Source organism: Ochlerotatus camptorhynchus, unplaced genomic scaffold, assembly GCF_037179485.1.
Source record: "Ochlerotatus camptorhynchus isolate MF236.1 unplaced genomic scaffold, CSIRO-AGI_Acam_v1.1 ptg000700l, whole genome shotgun sequence".
In the NCBI taxonomy this organism is placed as follows: Eukaryota; Metazoa; Arthropoda; class Insecta; order Diptera; family Culicidae; genus Ochlerotatus; species Ochlerotatus camptorhynchus.
This window is the reverse complement of record NW_027041176.1, coordinates 86,361-103,121: the sequence shown is the minus strand read 5'-3', so window position 1 is coordinate 103,121 and position 16,761 is coordinate 86,361. Positions and strand designations below refer to the sequence as shown.

Sequence of the window (16,761 nt, the reverse complement as noted above, 5' to 3'; positions counted from 1 at the left end):
AAGAATTAATCGTTTGTGGCATACTGAAGATTTATGAAGGTGATATGTTTCACTATGGAAAATCATCATAGTTGCAAATATTAAGAGACTAAAAATAACCCTTTACTTCAGTAAGGTCAATCTCCATATCCATGGTAATTTGTAACCACTTATGTTCCAATAAAATAAAATGAAAATGAATTGCTCATATGAACATTCCACTAACACTCCATATCTTAATATGAAAAAAAAAATCGGTCAATATAAACGTTTTACGTCTTTGTCTAAACTTTAAAAGCAAATGACGATGCATACAACTCACCATCAAATAAATCACTATCAATGGTGAAGCCTCGTGGAATAGATAGCCTCTATGACCTATATTATTTACTCTCATTTATACGAGCACAAACATCACATCATTAAAGTGTGAATGCAGCCACAGTGTACAAGATCGTCGCAGTTGGATTAGTTCATTAAGGGATTTCAAATTATTTTCAGAAACTCAAAATGAAGGAACAAATTTTTATAATTATTCTGATAGCAACGATTTGTTTGGCACATCCCGATCAACTGAAACAGCAAAGATACGAATTTCAAGAATTTCATACAAGTTCATCACATGATAAAATTGCAAGGTAAGTGGGCCTTTGCTCTTAGGCATTTTCGAAGCTAATAAAACATATTGCAGTTTCCCGGAAAATGGGAGGCTTCAGGTTGCTCCAGTTCCAGTACAACATAAACCTATTCTTTGGTCACAGCAACATCAAAATGAAGTGAATGCATTTGCCGAAATGTTCCGTCAGAAATATAATCAAATGATAAATCAGTACAATAGAATGATGCAAATGCACCATCATTCATTGATAAATCCGTTCATGCCAGGTATAGTTTGAATAATATAGGTTTCTTTGGCCCCATTAAAGTTTCAATTTTCAGTTGCTTATGAACTATACCATGTCCCCGATGAAGTTATGTGGAAAAATTACTTTGGGAAACAACAGCAATACGTTCATGACCAAACCGAGCAAATGTCTCGACAATTAATCCAGGATCTAGAAAAAGGTCGAGTATCGCCTCAGGATCTGATGAATCCGAATTTTTTTGTAGCCCAAGCAGCAAGTGAATTGAATAGAGTTCATCAAGTACAAAATGAGTTCGAAACCAACGACGAGCAAGTTGCCAATAGCTTTGGAGATACTTATCAACAGCATCAATTTGATACTATTAACGCTCAGCAACAACAACAGCATCAAATATTTGCCGAATCTACCCATCATCAAGAAACCGAGGGTAAAGATCAGGTTCTGGTGTACAACCAAAAAACAGGAGAATATCAATATGTAACTACAGTGGCCGCTCCAGAAGTGCCTCCTCATGAAGAGCTGGCAGGTGCTATGATCAGCAATGCAAACATGCAACGTCTTTCGTCTGTTAGATTCAATAACGAAATGTTAAACAAATTCAGCCAAGAAGTTACAAACATTGAAATTAACACACCAGTATCAGTGGAAACGCCAAGATTATCTGAACAACATTTTAATAAGGGAGTAGACATATCGACTTACAAGCCACTGGAAACCACAGAAGATGAATTTTATCGCAGTACCTACGATCAGCAACCGATATATGATTTGCGATTCGTGGAAAGCGTATCGTCCACTGCGAGGCCATCTAAGGTTAACGTAATGTCACTCGTTCGAAATAAAGCCAAAGTTAAAATTTCATCAACAACTAGCGAACCATTTCAGACTAACATCATTACAACAGATCTACCAACTACAGAAAGTAGCATTATGTCGATGTTACCTAACAAGAAGACATCCTACAACTATACAGACATATACCATAAAGTTCGAGCTGAATTAAACAGACAAATGAAACAGATTCCCGATAATAAAAGCGAAGAAACACATTTTATGGGTATGACTAGTAACATTGACCATGTAAAGCTATCATATGAGACTATACAAGATGGAAAAGATCATAAAGAATCTCGTGGAGATCAACCAAGCAAAACTGATGATTATATTTCTGAAGAATATGTAGAGTCTGAACTGGTTGTTCCAACAACTTCCATTGAACCGTCTTCTACTCCTTCACCTATTTCATCAACTGTCAAACCAATTCGAGGCTATCAGAATCCATTCGGAACTGCTTCTTTAGCTCTGTTTACAACGACGACCATTAAATCACCAAATCCATATTACACAGCACCGTTGGCTCCTTTCCCTGATGATATATTTAAGGAACCACAAGTCACCGCACAATCACAGGTAATATAGGTTTACAAAACAAAGCAACTTTCTTTATATCTCTGATTATATTTTTTTTGTTTATCTGTTTATATTATATAAAAGGTAGAGCACTCTGAGCTTTCCGATATAAATCAGGAGCTGCAAGTTATAGATCACCCGAATGGTAGCCACTTTGTCGTAGAGGATACAAGTCAAGGTAAAAATCTGTATGATATAATCCCATAGAGCAAAAGATTTACGCGATATATTGCAGTGTTTAATGAATACGATGACATCATTCTGGAAAATTCTGAGTTGCAAATATCCCATCATATGCAGCAATATGAAGATCTCCAGCAACGATACATTGGAGGTGAACATAACATGGGAGGACAGAGGTACGAAAAACAGTTACCTCCTGAACAATCATATCGAAATCCGGATAAGCATTATGTTGCTGTGCTGGGCCAGAATAATGATATGCCAGCTCATGTAAGTCAATAAGAGATCGTACGTACCGTAAGACGGGGTGACTTTGGGCTTAGGGGTGACATTGAGCCAATATTGAAAAATGTTAATGCAAATATCTTGAATATACAGAAAATGATAACTGGAATATGTTCCTTGAACTCTTGGAGTAATGTGTAGATAACATTAACCAGTTGTTTTACATAAATAGTGCTGTAAAGTTAAGGATTTTAAATAGTAGCAAAAACACGGTTTCAATTGTTTTTCTTGCTAAAATGTGAATGTTGGGAGGTAGGGAACGATTTATTAAAATTTGATTTCCCATTGTCACCCCCACTTACGATACTTGGTACTTAGTCAGCCATAATGATAAGCGTCACTCGGACTTAAAAAAAAATGTAATTTGCCCTTTTTTACACATTTTCTGTATAAATTTGGCCAGCGATGGAAAAAAAAATGATTATCCCTTTGAAATCATCTTCTTCTTCTTCTTCGCATTTCAAGCTTATTGCATATCGCATATTTGCTTATTGCGTGCTCTCAACTTAGTGTTCTAGGTGCACTTCCACAGTTATTAATTGAGAGCTTTCGATGCCGGTACCATTTTGGCATTTGTATAATTGTGTGGCAAGTCCAATCATACATGCCCAGGGAAGTCGAGAAATTTTCCAACCCGAAAAATTCCTAGACCGGACCGGGAATTGAACCCAGCCACCTCCAGCATGGTCTTGCTTTGTAGCTGCGCCTTTACCGACTGAGCTAAGGGAGGCCTCGCCTTTGAAATCATACACAGTTCGAAAAAGTATCGTAAATTTATGTTACTATGATGCTCATAAATGAGCGTCATATATCATACAAATTTACAATTTAAGTCGTGTAAATACATGAGACATATAATGAAAAAAATCAGATTATTATATGCATTTCTTGCAAGTTGCTAGTTCAAAGTGGCCAATGAATTATCATTTTAAATTCCTGGTTTTCCCGGTTCAAATCTTAAAAAATTTCCGGTTGTTAATATTAAACAAAAAACGAATTTGGACACAGTTTTAAAAAGGCGACCAACGTAAATTTTTGGGAGTTATTTGTGGGAAAAATAGAAGTAAAATTAGAGAAAATGTTTTTTAAAGCTGAAAGTGTATCCCAAGTAACCAACATGCCCGCTAATTCGCCTTTTTGCAATATAAGGCTAATATGCGGCTAATATAAAGCTTAGCATGCCCTGTGTTAGCCGTGCATCAGCCTTATATTGCAAAAAGCCGAATTAGCGAGCTTGTTGGTTACTTGGGAAATTCAACTCTATGAGTCACATAATGTATTCAAAACAAATCATTGATCTTTCAAGATACTTTGAAAAATCAATTTCTATCACTGTTTTTAGCTCGATACATCTTATGATTTCAAAGCCCTAGAATTTTATGAGTAACAGAGATCAAGGTCACTAGGTCAAATACTATCTAGATGATAAGTTATAAGACAGAATCATAGTCTGAGACTTGGAAGCATTTAATGGGTTATAACAAATTACAAAAAAAAAAATCTATAGATTTTTGCGGACAAACCCTGGAATTTTTAGTAAAATTCAAAAGATAGGGCCAAAAAATCAAAAAAAAAAATGCTTTTTTTTCTGACAACATTTACATTTTAGCAAGGAAAATAATTGTAAGCATGTGAATATATTTATCAATTATATGCGACAGTTAGAAGATACTGAGAGGTTAGCACATATCATCGGCAAGAGACGTGCGTGTGAGAAAATTTGCGAAAAAATCCAAGGGCACCGGTGGGATTCGAACCCACAATTCCCATTCAGTACACGGGTGCATTGCCAATTATACAACGGTGGACCTATGGTCTACGGATGTATTTGGCTAATGACATATGAGTTTCGAATCCGTTTCCCTCCCTTTGTCTTTTTGCGCAAGCGTTCTCAATACACAACAATCGTCTATTACCGACGATATGTGCTTGTACCGCAACCACTCAGTATCGGTCGATGTGAACAAAACACAACTCGTCTCTGTTCTACATCACACATGTTGGATACGGGATGTCCAATGCAGTATGAATAGAGCAATGAGCTGCTGGCCTCACCTCCGACCACCGGGCCATAGTGATGATATATCATCAAATTAATTTTCGATTTAGGTTAGCGACTGAAAGTCAATTTTTATTTGTTATATGCGACAGTGTACTGAATGGGAATTGTGGGTTCGAATCCCACCGGTGCCCTTGGATTTTTTCGCAAATTTTCTCACACGCACGTCTCTTGCCGATGATATGTGCTAACCTCTCAGTATCTTCTAACTGTCGCATATAACAAATAAAAATTGACTTTCAGTCGCTAACCTAAATCGATTTATCAATTATATATTTACGACTGTGATGGAAATGGTTGCATGAAATTGGATTCTAATTTTACTAAAATTAAATAAAAATTAGACCAATGTACAACTTAATAGGGGTTGAGGCGTCGCGTGCCTCATTTGTTTACCTGTGCACCAAACTTGGTTCGTTAAAGTTTACCACCACATATTAGTTTTTGTTTAATTTTTGAATGCTCCATAAATTCGTAAAATGCTCAGGATGGCATATACCACGCTCTGCATTATCATTAACTACTTCCAAACATTGAACCCGTCTTTTGGCATTTTTAAACTCGATGGAACTACTCCACCGCTCCATATCGACATTCAGCAACGACTTCGAAATTTGGAGAGCATTGAATAAGTTTTCAATACCACTGCTGCCTTGTACAAACGAGTGTAGTTCAATCGTTTAAATATCGTTGCATTCAACAATGGATCTGGCTGTAATGTTTTTATGAGTATCTGTAAAAAAAATCATTAGAAAATTAAATGCAAATGTATCAATTAAAGCATTTACCTGATATAAGTAAGGCTTCGATGACCTTTTTCTTAACCGGGAGGTCTACATTTTGGTCGAACAGACATAGTCCGATAAGGCTGTTGTCCAAATATTGCAAATGAGTTAAAATTCCTTTATGTACTGCTTTCGCAACGTCTTCATCAACAGTTTCATATTCCTTCAATATTTTTAATAGGTTCAGATCGTTGTTGGGTGCCATCGCAGCACACGGAGAAAGAAATCAACTGTTCAAATAAATTTTTACAATGAACACAAAAAATTGAGCTAGTTGATTTTTAGTTTTATCTGGAAAAGCAAATTCATGCCGAAGAATAAACATTTTCAAAGAATAAATGATTTTGGCCATCCACCTTGCATTGTGGAACGCACCAGAAGCTCTTATTTGTAATTTTTCCACCCAAATATAAAATGGCAAGTTGTAGAACCACTCGGTAATCACCACGGTGGTGTTGCTCTCTAATTTGTTGTTCATAAAACTCCAATAACGCCAATCTTTTTATTTCCGAAATAGCTATTTTAAAAAAATCATCATCCATACCTGAGTGGTATGAAGTCTTTTCCAAAATGTGCCATTTTGATTGGAATTCCTTAAAAATCTCAACATTTGGAGACTTTGACGTTTCAAATTTCAGAATTTTAAAAGCTTTGCCAAGTAGCAGTTCATGTATGTGGTGTCTACAAGGGAGGCCTATAAGCTGCCTCTTTAATAATTTGTCCAGGTACTGACACGCACCTTTTTTTCTACCGGTGTTTGATGCAGTAGCATCAAAAGATGTAAACATAATTCTGTAAACAAACGATAAAATAGTCAGAATTCATACAAGATTTAAGATCATACCTGTCCGCAAGCCCCCATTCGACGACTGCATTGTACACCGCTTCTGCTTGTTGTGCCCCCGTAGAGTTTTCGATGGGTGGAACAGCCAATAATTTGCTAATGCCTTCGCCTGATACAACTATGGCCAAGCGCTCGGTTTTTGGTAGAGCTTTGGATGGTAATATGTTAGGTAGCAGCTTAGAATCCCAATGTACTGTTAAATTTATATCTGGCTTAAACGACGCTTTTAAATCATATTGCATTTGTAAGCGAATTCCTGCTCTGGCGATTCTGACAGATTCCTTGTTCAACAATAATGATGAAACATCGTGCCCTAAAGCTTTAGCGATCGATGATATTAGAAACACAGCATTTCGATCACTCACTTTACAGCGGTCCAATGCAGCAGCTACCTCAACTGTAACAAATCGTATCAGTTGCGATTTATGTGTCAAAGCTGGTTTTAGAGAACCTAGAACGTTCAAAATATATTAATATGGATGGTAATAGGTGTATAATCTAAAAGAAAAAAAAAACATTAGTAAAACATCACAACGTACCTGTTTTTGGAGAAGCTCTTTCGGATGTACTAGGCGAGTACACTGACCCAGCCTGGCTGTCGTTTTGTGATGATGTTTCAATTGAGGTTGCACTACAAATTTGATCCGGTCTTTGGCTTGACCCTTCTTCCTCAAAATCGCTACACGAAATGGTTTCATTGGTAGGGAGAACCTCAGTTTCTTCTTCAAGATGAGCTTGTTCCCGTTGTTTTTGCAAATATTGCATCGCCTGCTTTTCTTCACGGGTTTTTGCCTTAAAATTCTTCCCGATATCAAACAAACTCCGCAATCATCCATGAAATGTGTTCCTTTTTTCGACGTCTTTCTTAGCCATTCTAAGTTTGCATTTTAATAAGGCTTTCCAGGTATTGAAAAATAGCAACAAATTTTTCTTTATGCTTATGTCATTTACCAAATGTGTTGAGTTTTTTTTTCTTCCAAGTATCCTTTAATTCCTTTATTGTTAGGAAGGCACTAAGCTTACAACTTTTTTTTCAGCACGCAAATGAAACATATATTTACGAAAAACTTCACGTCGGCAAGTTAACAGAATGGCCGAACGACGGCAGATATTCTCCAAATAGCCAAATGTCAACCATTTTTAACAAACTGTCGTACTGTTCTCTATCAGTTCTCTGCTTTTTGTCTTCTTCAAACGCACTACTGATTGATCATACATTCTCAGATCGCATCCTTTTTTAAACTAAAGCATAGGTAGAAAAAGCTAAGGTAGAAAAGTTTACGTAGAAATAAGTACTTGAGACCGTTGCTTGCCTGTAGGAGAACACTGTTAGTGTGTGTTTTTCAATTAATACCCAAAAAGAAGCCAGATAAACAATATGCTTTATGCGGGTACTTTTTTGGCACCTCTATAGGGTAGAAATTTAAATGAAACACATATAAAGGGTTGTCCCGTATTAGGTGGATATCTTAAAAAGTCATTGTACTTTCGTCAGATTGTACTGTAAACTAAACAGCACTAACGGTTGTCCTGCACAATTTTCGGAATTATTCTACGATTTATGTCTGTCTATGCTTCTATTTTACGTGGTCTCAGATACTAAAAAGTAACAAATGTTTTGAAGTTTGGATTCTTAAAAATTCCAAAACACAACATGATGATATTTTCAGATACATGCGTTTGGTAAAAAGTAATGGTTTTTATATACCTATTTTGATTTTTGGACCACCCTAATGAAGAATAATTGGACCACCCTAGTGAATTATTTCGTATTAGATCCTAAATGGTGGTTTAATTCGACATATAAGCAGGTTGGAGACAATTGTGAACAGTTTTAGAAGCCGACTCACCAATCTTCCATATAGAACTCATGAAAAAATTGTAAGTCCCAGAAAGTCGATTTTTGAAAAAAAAAATTTTTTTTCGAGATAACACCAAATCTCGACGATCAATGCATTTTTCAGACATTTGGCATCAAACAAAATTTTTTGATTTCCGAAATTTCATGTACCTCCCCCTTGGGAGATTTTCGAGAGTGAAAAAAGTCAAACTTTGACGCGTTTGCGCCACCCCTAAATCATGTCCGATTGAGCTCAAATTTAGCATAAGGTCATTTTTCGAGGCAATAAACATTTTGTATATGGTTTGTTAGCGAAATTAAAAATTACCATTTTCGCTGGCAGTCTTATATATATATATAATCATGCTCCATTCCACTCTATTCAATAATCCGCATCGAATAGTTATAACAATAAAGTAAATAACACATACCTCTTCATCGATTTTTATTTGCAGGTGAAGGAAATCACAGAAGCTCCTGCTCTAATTGATGATAGGACGCAGAAGAATAACTGGTTTCAACGGCAGTTTTCTAAGCTAAAAAATGTATTTTAAGCAACAAATATTGAAGGGGATGATAATTTTAAAGCTATCAATGATTAACAAACTAACTTTATATGAAATTTTTTGTGAACAATTTTGACGCAGATGTCGCAATATTGGAGCTATGTTTAATTTCTTTAACTATAGAGAGTTTTTGGAAAACCAGTTATCACTAAAATATAAGGATTGTTGACTGTTAAAGCTTATTCGAATTTCTTACGTTAAATCTCTTCGAAAAAGGGCTCCTGAATATTATATCTTGTAATCTTGACCGTTCAGGAAGTTTCCGTCTTAAGAGAAGTTGTTCAAATGAGCTGGGCCTTCTAAATGGTGGACAGATTAGTTTAAAAATTCTCTAACTACATGAAGCTAGTATGCATATGAATTTCCTGAACTTACGTCTAACAATCAAAAGACCTTGACTTACTGAACAACTTTTCACAAGCCAGTACCTTTCTATACAGTAAACCAATTTACCCAAACCCCATATGCTAAGACCCTTTTGCGAGGTCCCTATTAAGCGTGTCATTCGATGGTAATGCTATAGGCAGGGAAGGATCCATCTCAGAGCATGAGCATGATTGACCACCCACGTTGCTACTCTGTTATTGCCCGATCAGCTGTAATTACAAAGAGAACCAATAGACGATGATTGGGTCTCAATGTGTAAAAACTAATGATTTCAAACTAGGCAATACCTGTGCCAGCCGCATCCGACCGCATGTCAAGCAAGGAATTGGTAGGAATGTGTTGACGTGACACTGGCTTTGATGGAAACCGAGAACGAAGAATCACTGGGATATTGGGTAAGTGGGTTGGGATTGCAGCAGGGTTCGTTTTGGTTAACGATAAGCTGAATTGATGTCCTACCGATCATATAACGCAAAGGAGCTTGGGATTGAATCCAGTAAGCAAAAAATTTTGCCTGGTGGCACTAGCACTAGCTTTTTAATCGTCGAATTGTTGTTATTACCATGTAGTCATGTTAACAAATAAAGCGATTGACGAATCTTGAATGTTGATGGGCCCGAGATTAGACTCATGATGTTCTGCTCAGTAAGCAAAAACGATCGCTTTAAGGTCACCAAGCCCCTTTACTCGAGTTGTTGTAACCATTCAAACCCGGCACCGGCGACGACAAGTTTCGCAAAATAAACGATAAACAATCGATCAACTAAATATCTTCAAAATGAAAGGACCTGGCACCGCGTTTTTCTGCTCAGTAAGCAAGACACTGCAAACGACGATCTTTCAAATCAGAAAACTAAAAGCTACGAAAAAGCACTTCGGCCTTCATTAAATTCCACTTTCACTCGAAGTTCAATGTTTAGATTTGCTCTTCACGCATTGTTCAGGCTATCGTGTCTATTACATCATAACAGGCTATAGCAGCACCGGTGGTGTAGTGGTAAGCGTTATTGCCTCCCACTTCAACAGGCCTTGGTTCAATCCCAGTCGGCGCCGCCGGAATGTGCTGAGGCATAACATCTCTTATCACGCCTTCCTTCGGAAGGGACGTAAATCCGTTGGTCCCCGGTTCATGAGTTGATGGGTCGATAGGTAGGGTCCAGGTGTGTCGGTGGCATTGGTGCTCAGCACGGAAAACAAGATCGACAGAAAACAAATCAAGGAAAAAATCATAACAGGCCAACGTAACGATTGTTAAGGTGATGATTAAACAAGATTTTAAAGTGAAATTAGGTTCTCGAAAGCAGTCAATAATATATCCCAAAATGGATCACGTATGCACTCTGTTTTTTTTTCCCTAAACATTCCGAAGCGTTCTGCCCAAGATCTAACAGGTACAATTGTCTACAATAGTGGCTAGGGATAAATCATAATGTATTTTCCCCCACAAGACTCATCTTTGTTCTTGCACTCGGATGCATACCTAACCGACAGTTTCGCTTATCTTATGTTCTATCTTAAACCGTAAACAGATCACGCGCGATCGAGATCATCCTGCCAGGAAACAAACGGATTGTTTTTAACTGGAACAAGCTCATCATATACAATTACCATGTCAGCATCAACACAACCTTAAACAAATTTTGTAAAAGAAAAGGAAAACTACACACAACCACATAAAAGCACAAAATAGGGAACATGGCACACTCCCTTATGCAAATGCCACCATCATAAAACCTCCAGCGAACTTTTTGAATCACAATACATTATAAATAGCAATCCGAAAAAGTTCGCTCCTCTACCCTCTAAAACCGATTGATCGCAAACTTATCAGCAGAATATACGTAACAATCCGAACTTCCACTGTAGTCACACTGTTTAGAATAATAGCTTCAGAAACAATAATAAACTTTTGTCAACAACCCTCCGAAATCGTACAACACAAACGTAGCACACCGGTAAAACTATGATCGATTTACGGTGCTGTAAGATTGATCCATTCCTCTTAAGATCTATCAGTTACGATTTTCTGCAATAGTAGCCTACGATGAATCGTAATTACTTGTCCGCCACAAGACTCAACAATTTTCTTGCACTTGGGTGCACACTACAGTGTTTCAAAATAGGTCAATCCTGGGATTTCAAACGCTTCTGGTAGTCCCCCTGGTCAGAAACTCCCTACCAAATTGTTAAGTCATTTGGTTCACGGGAACCCCTCGCTTAAAGAGCATAAAGTTTGTGTGGGAAAAATCGACCAAATGTATGGGGGAACTATCCACTTTCACATTCGCGGCTGTAGGTGGCGTTGCAGTTGGTCGATTTTCATCGTGTACAAAATGAAGAACCTTTGGAGTATTGGGAACATCTTGGCTCAAGACCAGATGTGAATTCAAGTTAACCCCGAAAAGTTATTAGCGTTTCAAATGAACACCAGCTGCCTTACTGTTGGTGAGGGTCTAGGAGCTGTTCACTAACTACGTAGCCCCCCCCCCCCTCCCCATGGGTAGACAATTGTTCATACATATTTTTTTTAAATTTTGTATGGGCCGTGGATAATTTCCAACCCCCCCCCCCCCCTTTACCAGTCTACGTAATTAATGAACAGCCTCTACGCGCTTTGTACGATTTTTATTTTGACGAACAAACTACGAATAGCAAAGTTTGCATGGGTATAACTTTTTTGTTTCACCATAAAATTGGCTGAGCTTTTCACTGGCAGTAGAAAAATGTTCGAATTTATTGTCTACTGAAAAATGGAACAGAGTGGTTCCGGTTTTATTCCGCGTTTCCTAGAGGCCATGGGGGGAAGAAGGTACTAGTCGTCTAGAACAAGGTGATGCTGGAAATCTACATCAACAGGCATCTATGGGTGGTGAAGTGGTAATCGTGATTACCTCTCACCCCAGCAGGCCTGGGTTCGATCCAAGTCGGCGCCGCCGGTATGTTCTAAGGCATAACATCTCTGATCACGCCTTCCTTCAGAAGGGAAGTAAACCCGTTGGTCCCCGGTTCATGAGTTGATGGGTCGATAGGTAGGGTCCAGGTGTGCTAGCTGCCTCCCTGGCGTCGGTAGCATTGGTGCTCAGAACGGAAAACAAATAAAGAAAAAATAATAGAATAGGTACACAATCGCGCGTAATAAGAATTCACAAGCGATAAAGAAAACTCGTTGTAAATATGTCCAGAGGACGATTGATCAGCATCAAAACAACAGAAAAGTCTTATGAAAATTATTGAAATCTGTATTAGAACCTAGTAATTGTAGACCGCGGTTCATAACTTCACAGCTAAAAATTCTCAATTTTAATAGTGATGTAAACATTCATTCACGTAACCTTGTATTTCATTTCACGCAACCGAGCAACTTGTAAACAATGTTGTTTACAACAATGGGCTTTTGTATACAATATTTGCTACATCGCATGAAATGTCTCAGAACTTTACATGATATATAATGTAAACTTATATGCATTGCTTAATCGATTCATTGATCATTAATCAAAATCTGACGAAATAAAACAGCCAGTTAATAGTAATTGTAGATTTGTTTTTCACCCAATTACATTAGATGAACTTAGAGTTATTTGTTTTTCATTAGGAAAATCGGCTCGAGTAGATAATGTTAATTCTAGAGTTATTCAAGACTGCTTTCATGTCATTGGTCACATCTTGCTGGACCTTATTAATGAATCATTGCAAACTGGACACGTGCCACAAATGTGGAAGGAATCCTTAGTGGTTCCTATTCAATAAGTTGCTGGAAAATTTTAGAACTTGTTGTTTAAGGCCAACTCTTGGAGTATTTAAATAGTAATATATTGAAACCAGAAAAATCGGGATATCGGGAAGGTCATTCTTGTAAAACCGCGTTTTAGATACAAGTACTGCATGTGAATGGATCGAAAGCTATTTGTGTGATTGAACTAAAACGATTATTTTTGATGATTCCATTTCCAGTCCCGTGGGGAATAACCTTGGAGTACCCCAGGGAAGCGTATTAGGGCCCCTTTTAATTTTTATGTATATTAATGATTTGCTACGTGTTTTACGATTTTGCGACATTAATCTTTTTGCATATGATACTGTGTTATTCATTGCAACTAAGGATTTAGATGATGCCGTTTCACACTTGAATGATGATATGCATTATTTATGTAGATGGTTGAAGTATAAGCAATTGAGATTATATATAAGTAAAACTAAATTTATGGTAATTTCGCGGAATCGAGTAAATGAGAACATCTTTGTTGTAATTGATGATGATACTATTGATCGCTTTGGGAAGATTAAATATCTTGGCGTGATTATTGATGACAAATTTAAGTTCAACTCTCACATTGACAATGTCATCAAGAAAATTGCCAAGAAGTATGGTATTCTATGTCGATTGAAAAACGATTTAACTATTGCCAGTAAAATACAGCTATACAAATCAATCATCTCTCCTCATCTGGACTTTTTCCCTTCCATTTTATTTTTGGTCAATGCAACGCAAATATTGAGATTACAGTGCGAGTAAAATAATGCGTTTGATTTTAAGATGCATTAGATTCACTTCCTCAACTTTGATGCTAAACGCCTTACAATGGTTGTCGGTGAAGCAAAGAATTGTATCATTGACTATGGTGTTCATTTTTAAAGTAGTTACCAATTTGCTGCTTCGATATTTGTGTAATCGAATTGAAAAAAGAAGTGACTTTCATAGATATAATACTATAAACGCGGTTGAAACAAGAACACCACATATCTTGACTTATGCTTCACAAAAGTCATTATATTTTATAGGAATAAATGTTTTTAATTCAATGCCCAGACACATTAAACGTGCAACTACAATTACAGAATTTAAGAGTCATTGCATTTCACAATAAGGGGGAGTTCACCGCTCCGAAAAAAATAATTACGTTTTGATTTTTCTAAAAATATTTAAAAAAGGTATAAAAATCTCATTTTTTCTAATTTTTTAAAGAACTTTCACGTACAATTTTTTTTTATAAGTCATTATGGCGTAAAGTTCCACCACAAAACTTGGATTTTTTGGGTTTTCTGAGGGTCCAATTTTTTTTTCATGATGAGATAGAAAGAAAAAAAAATACTTGTAATTTTTGACAAAAATCTAAGAAAGAAACTGATTTTCTTTGATTTTTGATATTTTTTCCCAATATTTTTAGTAAAATAAAAACGTACCGATTTTTTATTTTTTTTATTTTCGGTCCGGTAAACTTTCCCTTAGAGCTGTCTTTTGAACAGTTATGTAATGATTATTTTTTATGAATTGACAAATTATGTATCTATGTTTTTAACGGATTATTTTATATGGATAGCTGTCATAACGACTTTTTAATAATTAAAGTAACACTGAAAAAACTATTTCTGTTCGCCTCGATGGTGATGATGGATTTTATATATTTGATTTAATAGTAGTAGATTTCAAAAAAAGTAGTCTATAAATGTTTGAGCCTCGCGCGCGTATTACGGATATAGAAGACTGAATTCAAAATTAGATAAAAAAAAAATGCTATTTTGAAGCATATTTGGAAGATACCTTGAGTAAGTAGTATGTTTTCTTGAAATATTGGGGGTTGGTAAGCATTCCTGACATTGCTGAAAATTATGATAGTGTCAGATTACGGGGTTGCTAGTGTAATAGAATGATTTGTTGATTGTCTTAATATCTTAAATCGTCCAGCTCAAACCTTTGTGGGGGTAAGAGGTATGACCATCATCATCACCATTTCGAGAGTTCAACTCTACCCGGTGAAAGGTCATCATCACCATCTTCATGATCAGAATGGATTATTGTCATCGCCATCTGAAGCCACGCACAAGCAACAGCAAACGACTACCTATTTCCTGTACCAGCTTATGCGGTTATTGACTCAACCGGCGTGTTAAGTATAACAGGATTGTTTTTTTTTTCGATTGCCTCGAGCTACTGTATAGCAAAGTCCTGCTTCGAGGCTGGCACGTCACTGGCGCGTGCTCGTTTCGAACTACTGTGAGTGAGAAAACCTTGAACAAGTAGGGGAAATGACGGCTTCGGCATGCCAGACTATTTTCGGCAACCCAAATTGAAACACTATTTTCACTGGATTTTCTTACGAAAACACTAGGGCTTCTATTTGACTATATTTTTACCACTGTGAAAAAGCAATCTAGCAAGGTTTTCTTGAAATGAAACACACGCACTACAAATTGTAGCTGATTTCGAGTTGCCGATAATAGAACAGCAGATTTACATGCAGTTCAAATGGAACGGTTGCCGATGAAAAACTGGTTGCCGACAATACTCGCTCTCACTAGAGAAGATTGGAGCTTTGTAAAAGCGTTTCAAAACAGCAAAAGATTGTAAACAAACCAATACTGCATATGTGTGCGTTCCTTAGAGAAAAAGGCTATAGAAAGAAGGTTGCTGCTTAGGTTGCCGAGAATACGTAAATTCCCCTAGTTATAGGTTTGATTTTAATTATATTTTATTTATTTTTCATTTTTTTTCATTTGTTCGCAAACCGGGCAGCAAAATTTCGCAACTAGTAGCTAGTTGGTGCAACTAGTAACTAGTTGGTGAATATATTTTTGCAATTTTTTATTCATTATGGTGGTCTCCGACGCGAGTTTGAGTGTCGAGGGCTTGAGACGTACCTCGGTTAGTTCCTCACATTCGCTAACACGCTAGTGAAGATGCTGGATGTACGGCAACTACATTCAGTATCTTCGCTAGACGCTAATATTTTCTATGGACATTCAGACTCGCTTCGGGTAACTTTCGGAGGTTCAGTTCCACCAAACATCGTTGAAATTGAGGATACTTATTTTCCGGTGTGGCTTTTTGTACAGAGGGTATACAATTGTAGGAAATGCAAAAGGCTGGGACATTCGGCCAGCCATTGCGGTAACAAAACTCGTTGTGTCAAATGTGGGGAAAACCACAAAAAGGATTCTTGCCACAAAGAATCAGTGAAGTATACTTACTACGGAGAGAATCCTCACCCCTTGCAGGAGTGTTAAATGTACAAACAGCACTCCGATTAAGTGCAGCTTTCAATCTCTGAACGCTTCAAGCAGTCATATGCACAAATGGTGAAGGCTGTATCTTAAGCAGTTGACTGTTTCATTGCCCCTCCTTGCATCAATCATTTCTTTCGATGACTAATTGATCGAACGAGGTCGATGATATGATCACTGTGCTAAAGTGAAACTGCCGTGGTATAGTGCCTAAACTAGACTCGTTCAAGTTTTTACTTCACAATTCTGATTTTGATATATTTGCTCTCTGTGAAACATGGATTTCTTCCGATAAAGAACTCAATACAGTTGGATAGTGACGATTCTTATGGAGTACTATTAGGGATCAAAAAGTCAAGTATTATAAATTAACAATATGGTTCACTTCTCGAATTCCCATATGTTTCTGAAAAGATTGGCATTATTATATAAGCGTGTAATCAATTCATAAGATTAGGTGTGGCAGACAGTATTAGCTTTGCCACGAATTTTACACGCCTTCTTTGACGTCATGACATTATTCTACGTTCAGACCTGTTCAGACTATAATTGATT

The 16,761-nt window shown here is 37.0% G+C and overlaps 1 protein-coding gene across 2 annotated transcripts; it reads left to right on the top strand.

Annotated features, from left to right (window-relative positions):
- Positions 1-434: 434 nt before the first annotated feature.
- On the top strand, positions 435-10,524 carry LOC135714715 (uncharacterized). Of its 2 annotated transcripts, XM_065238109.1 has the most exons (6): positions 435-617; positions 671-864; positions 919-2,255; positions 2,340-2,433; positions 2,491-2,708; positions 8,707-10,524. In XM_065238109.1, exons 1-6 carry the CDS (start codon positions 490-492, stop codon positions 8,803-8,805), a joined length of 2,070 nt encoding a protein of 689 aa, XP_065094181.1. In that variant the 5' UTR covers positions 435-489; the 3' UTR covers positions 8,806-10,524. The 2 variants fall into 2 exon arrangements, with proteins under 2 accessions (XP_065094181.1, XP_065094182.1); XM_065238110.1 differs by lacking the exon at positions 2,491-2,708 and having other exon boundaries at positions 8,707-10,522.
- The last annotated feature ends 6,237 nt before the right edge of the window (positions 10,525-16,761 follow it).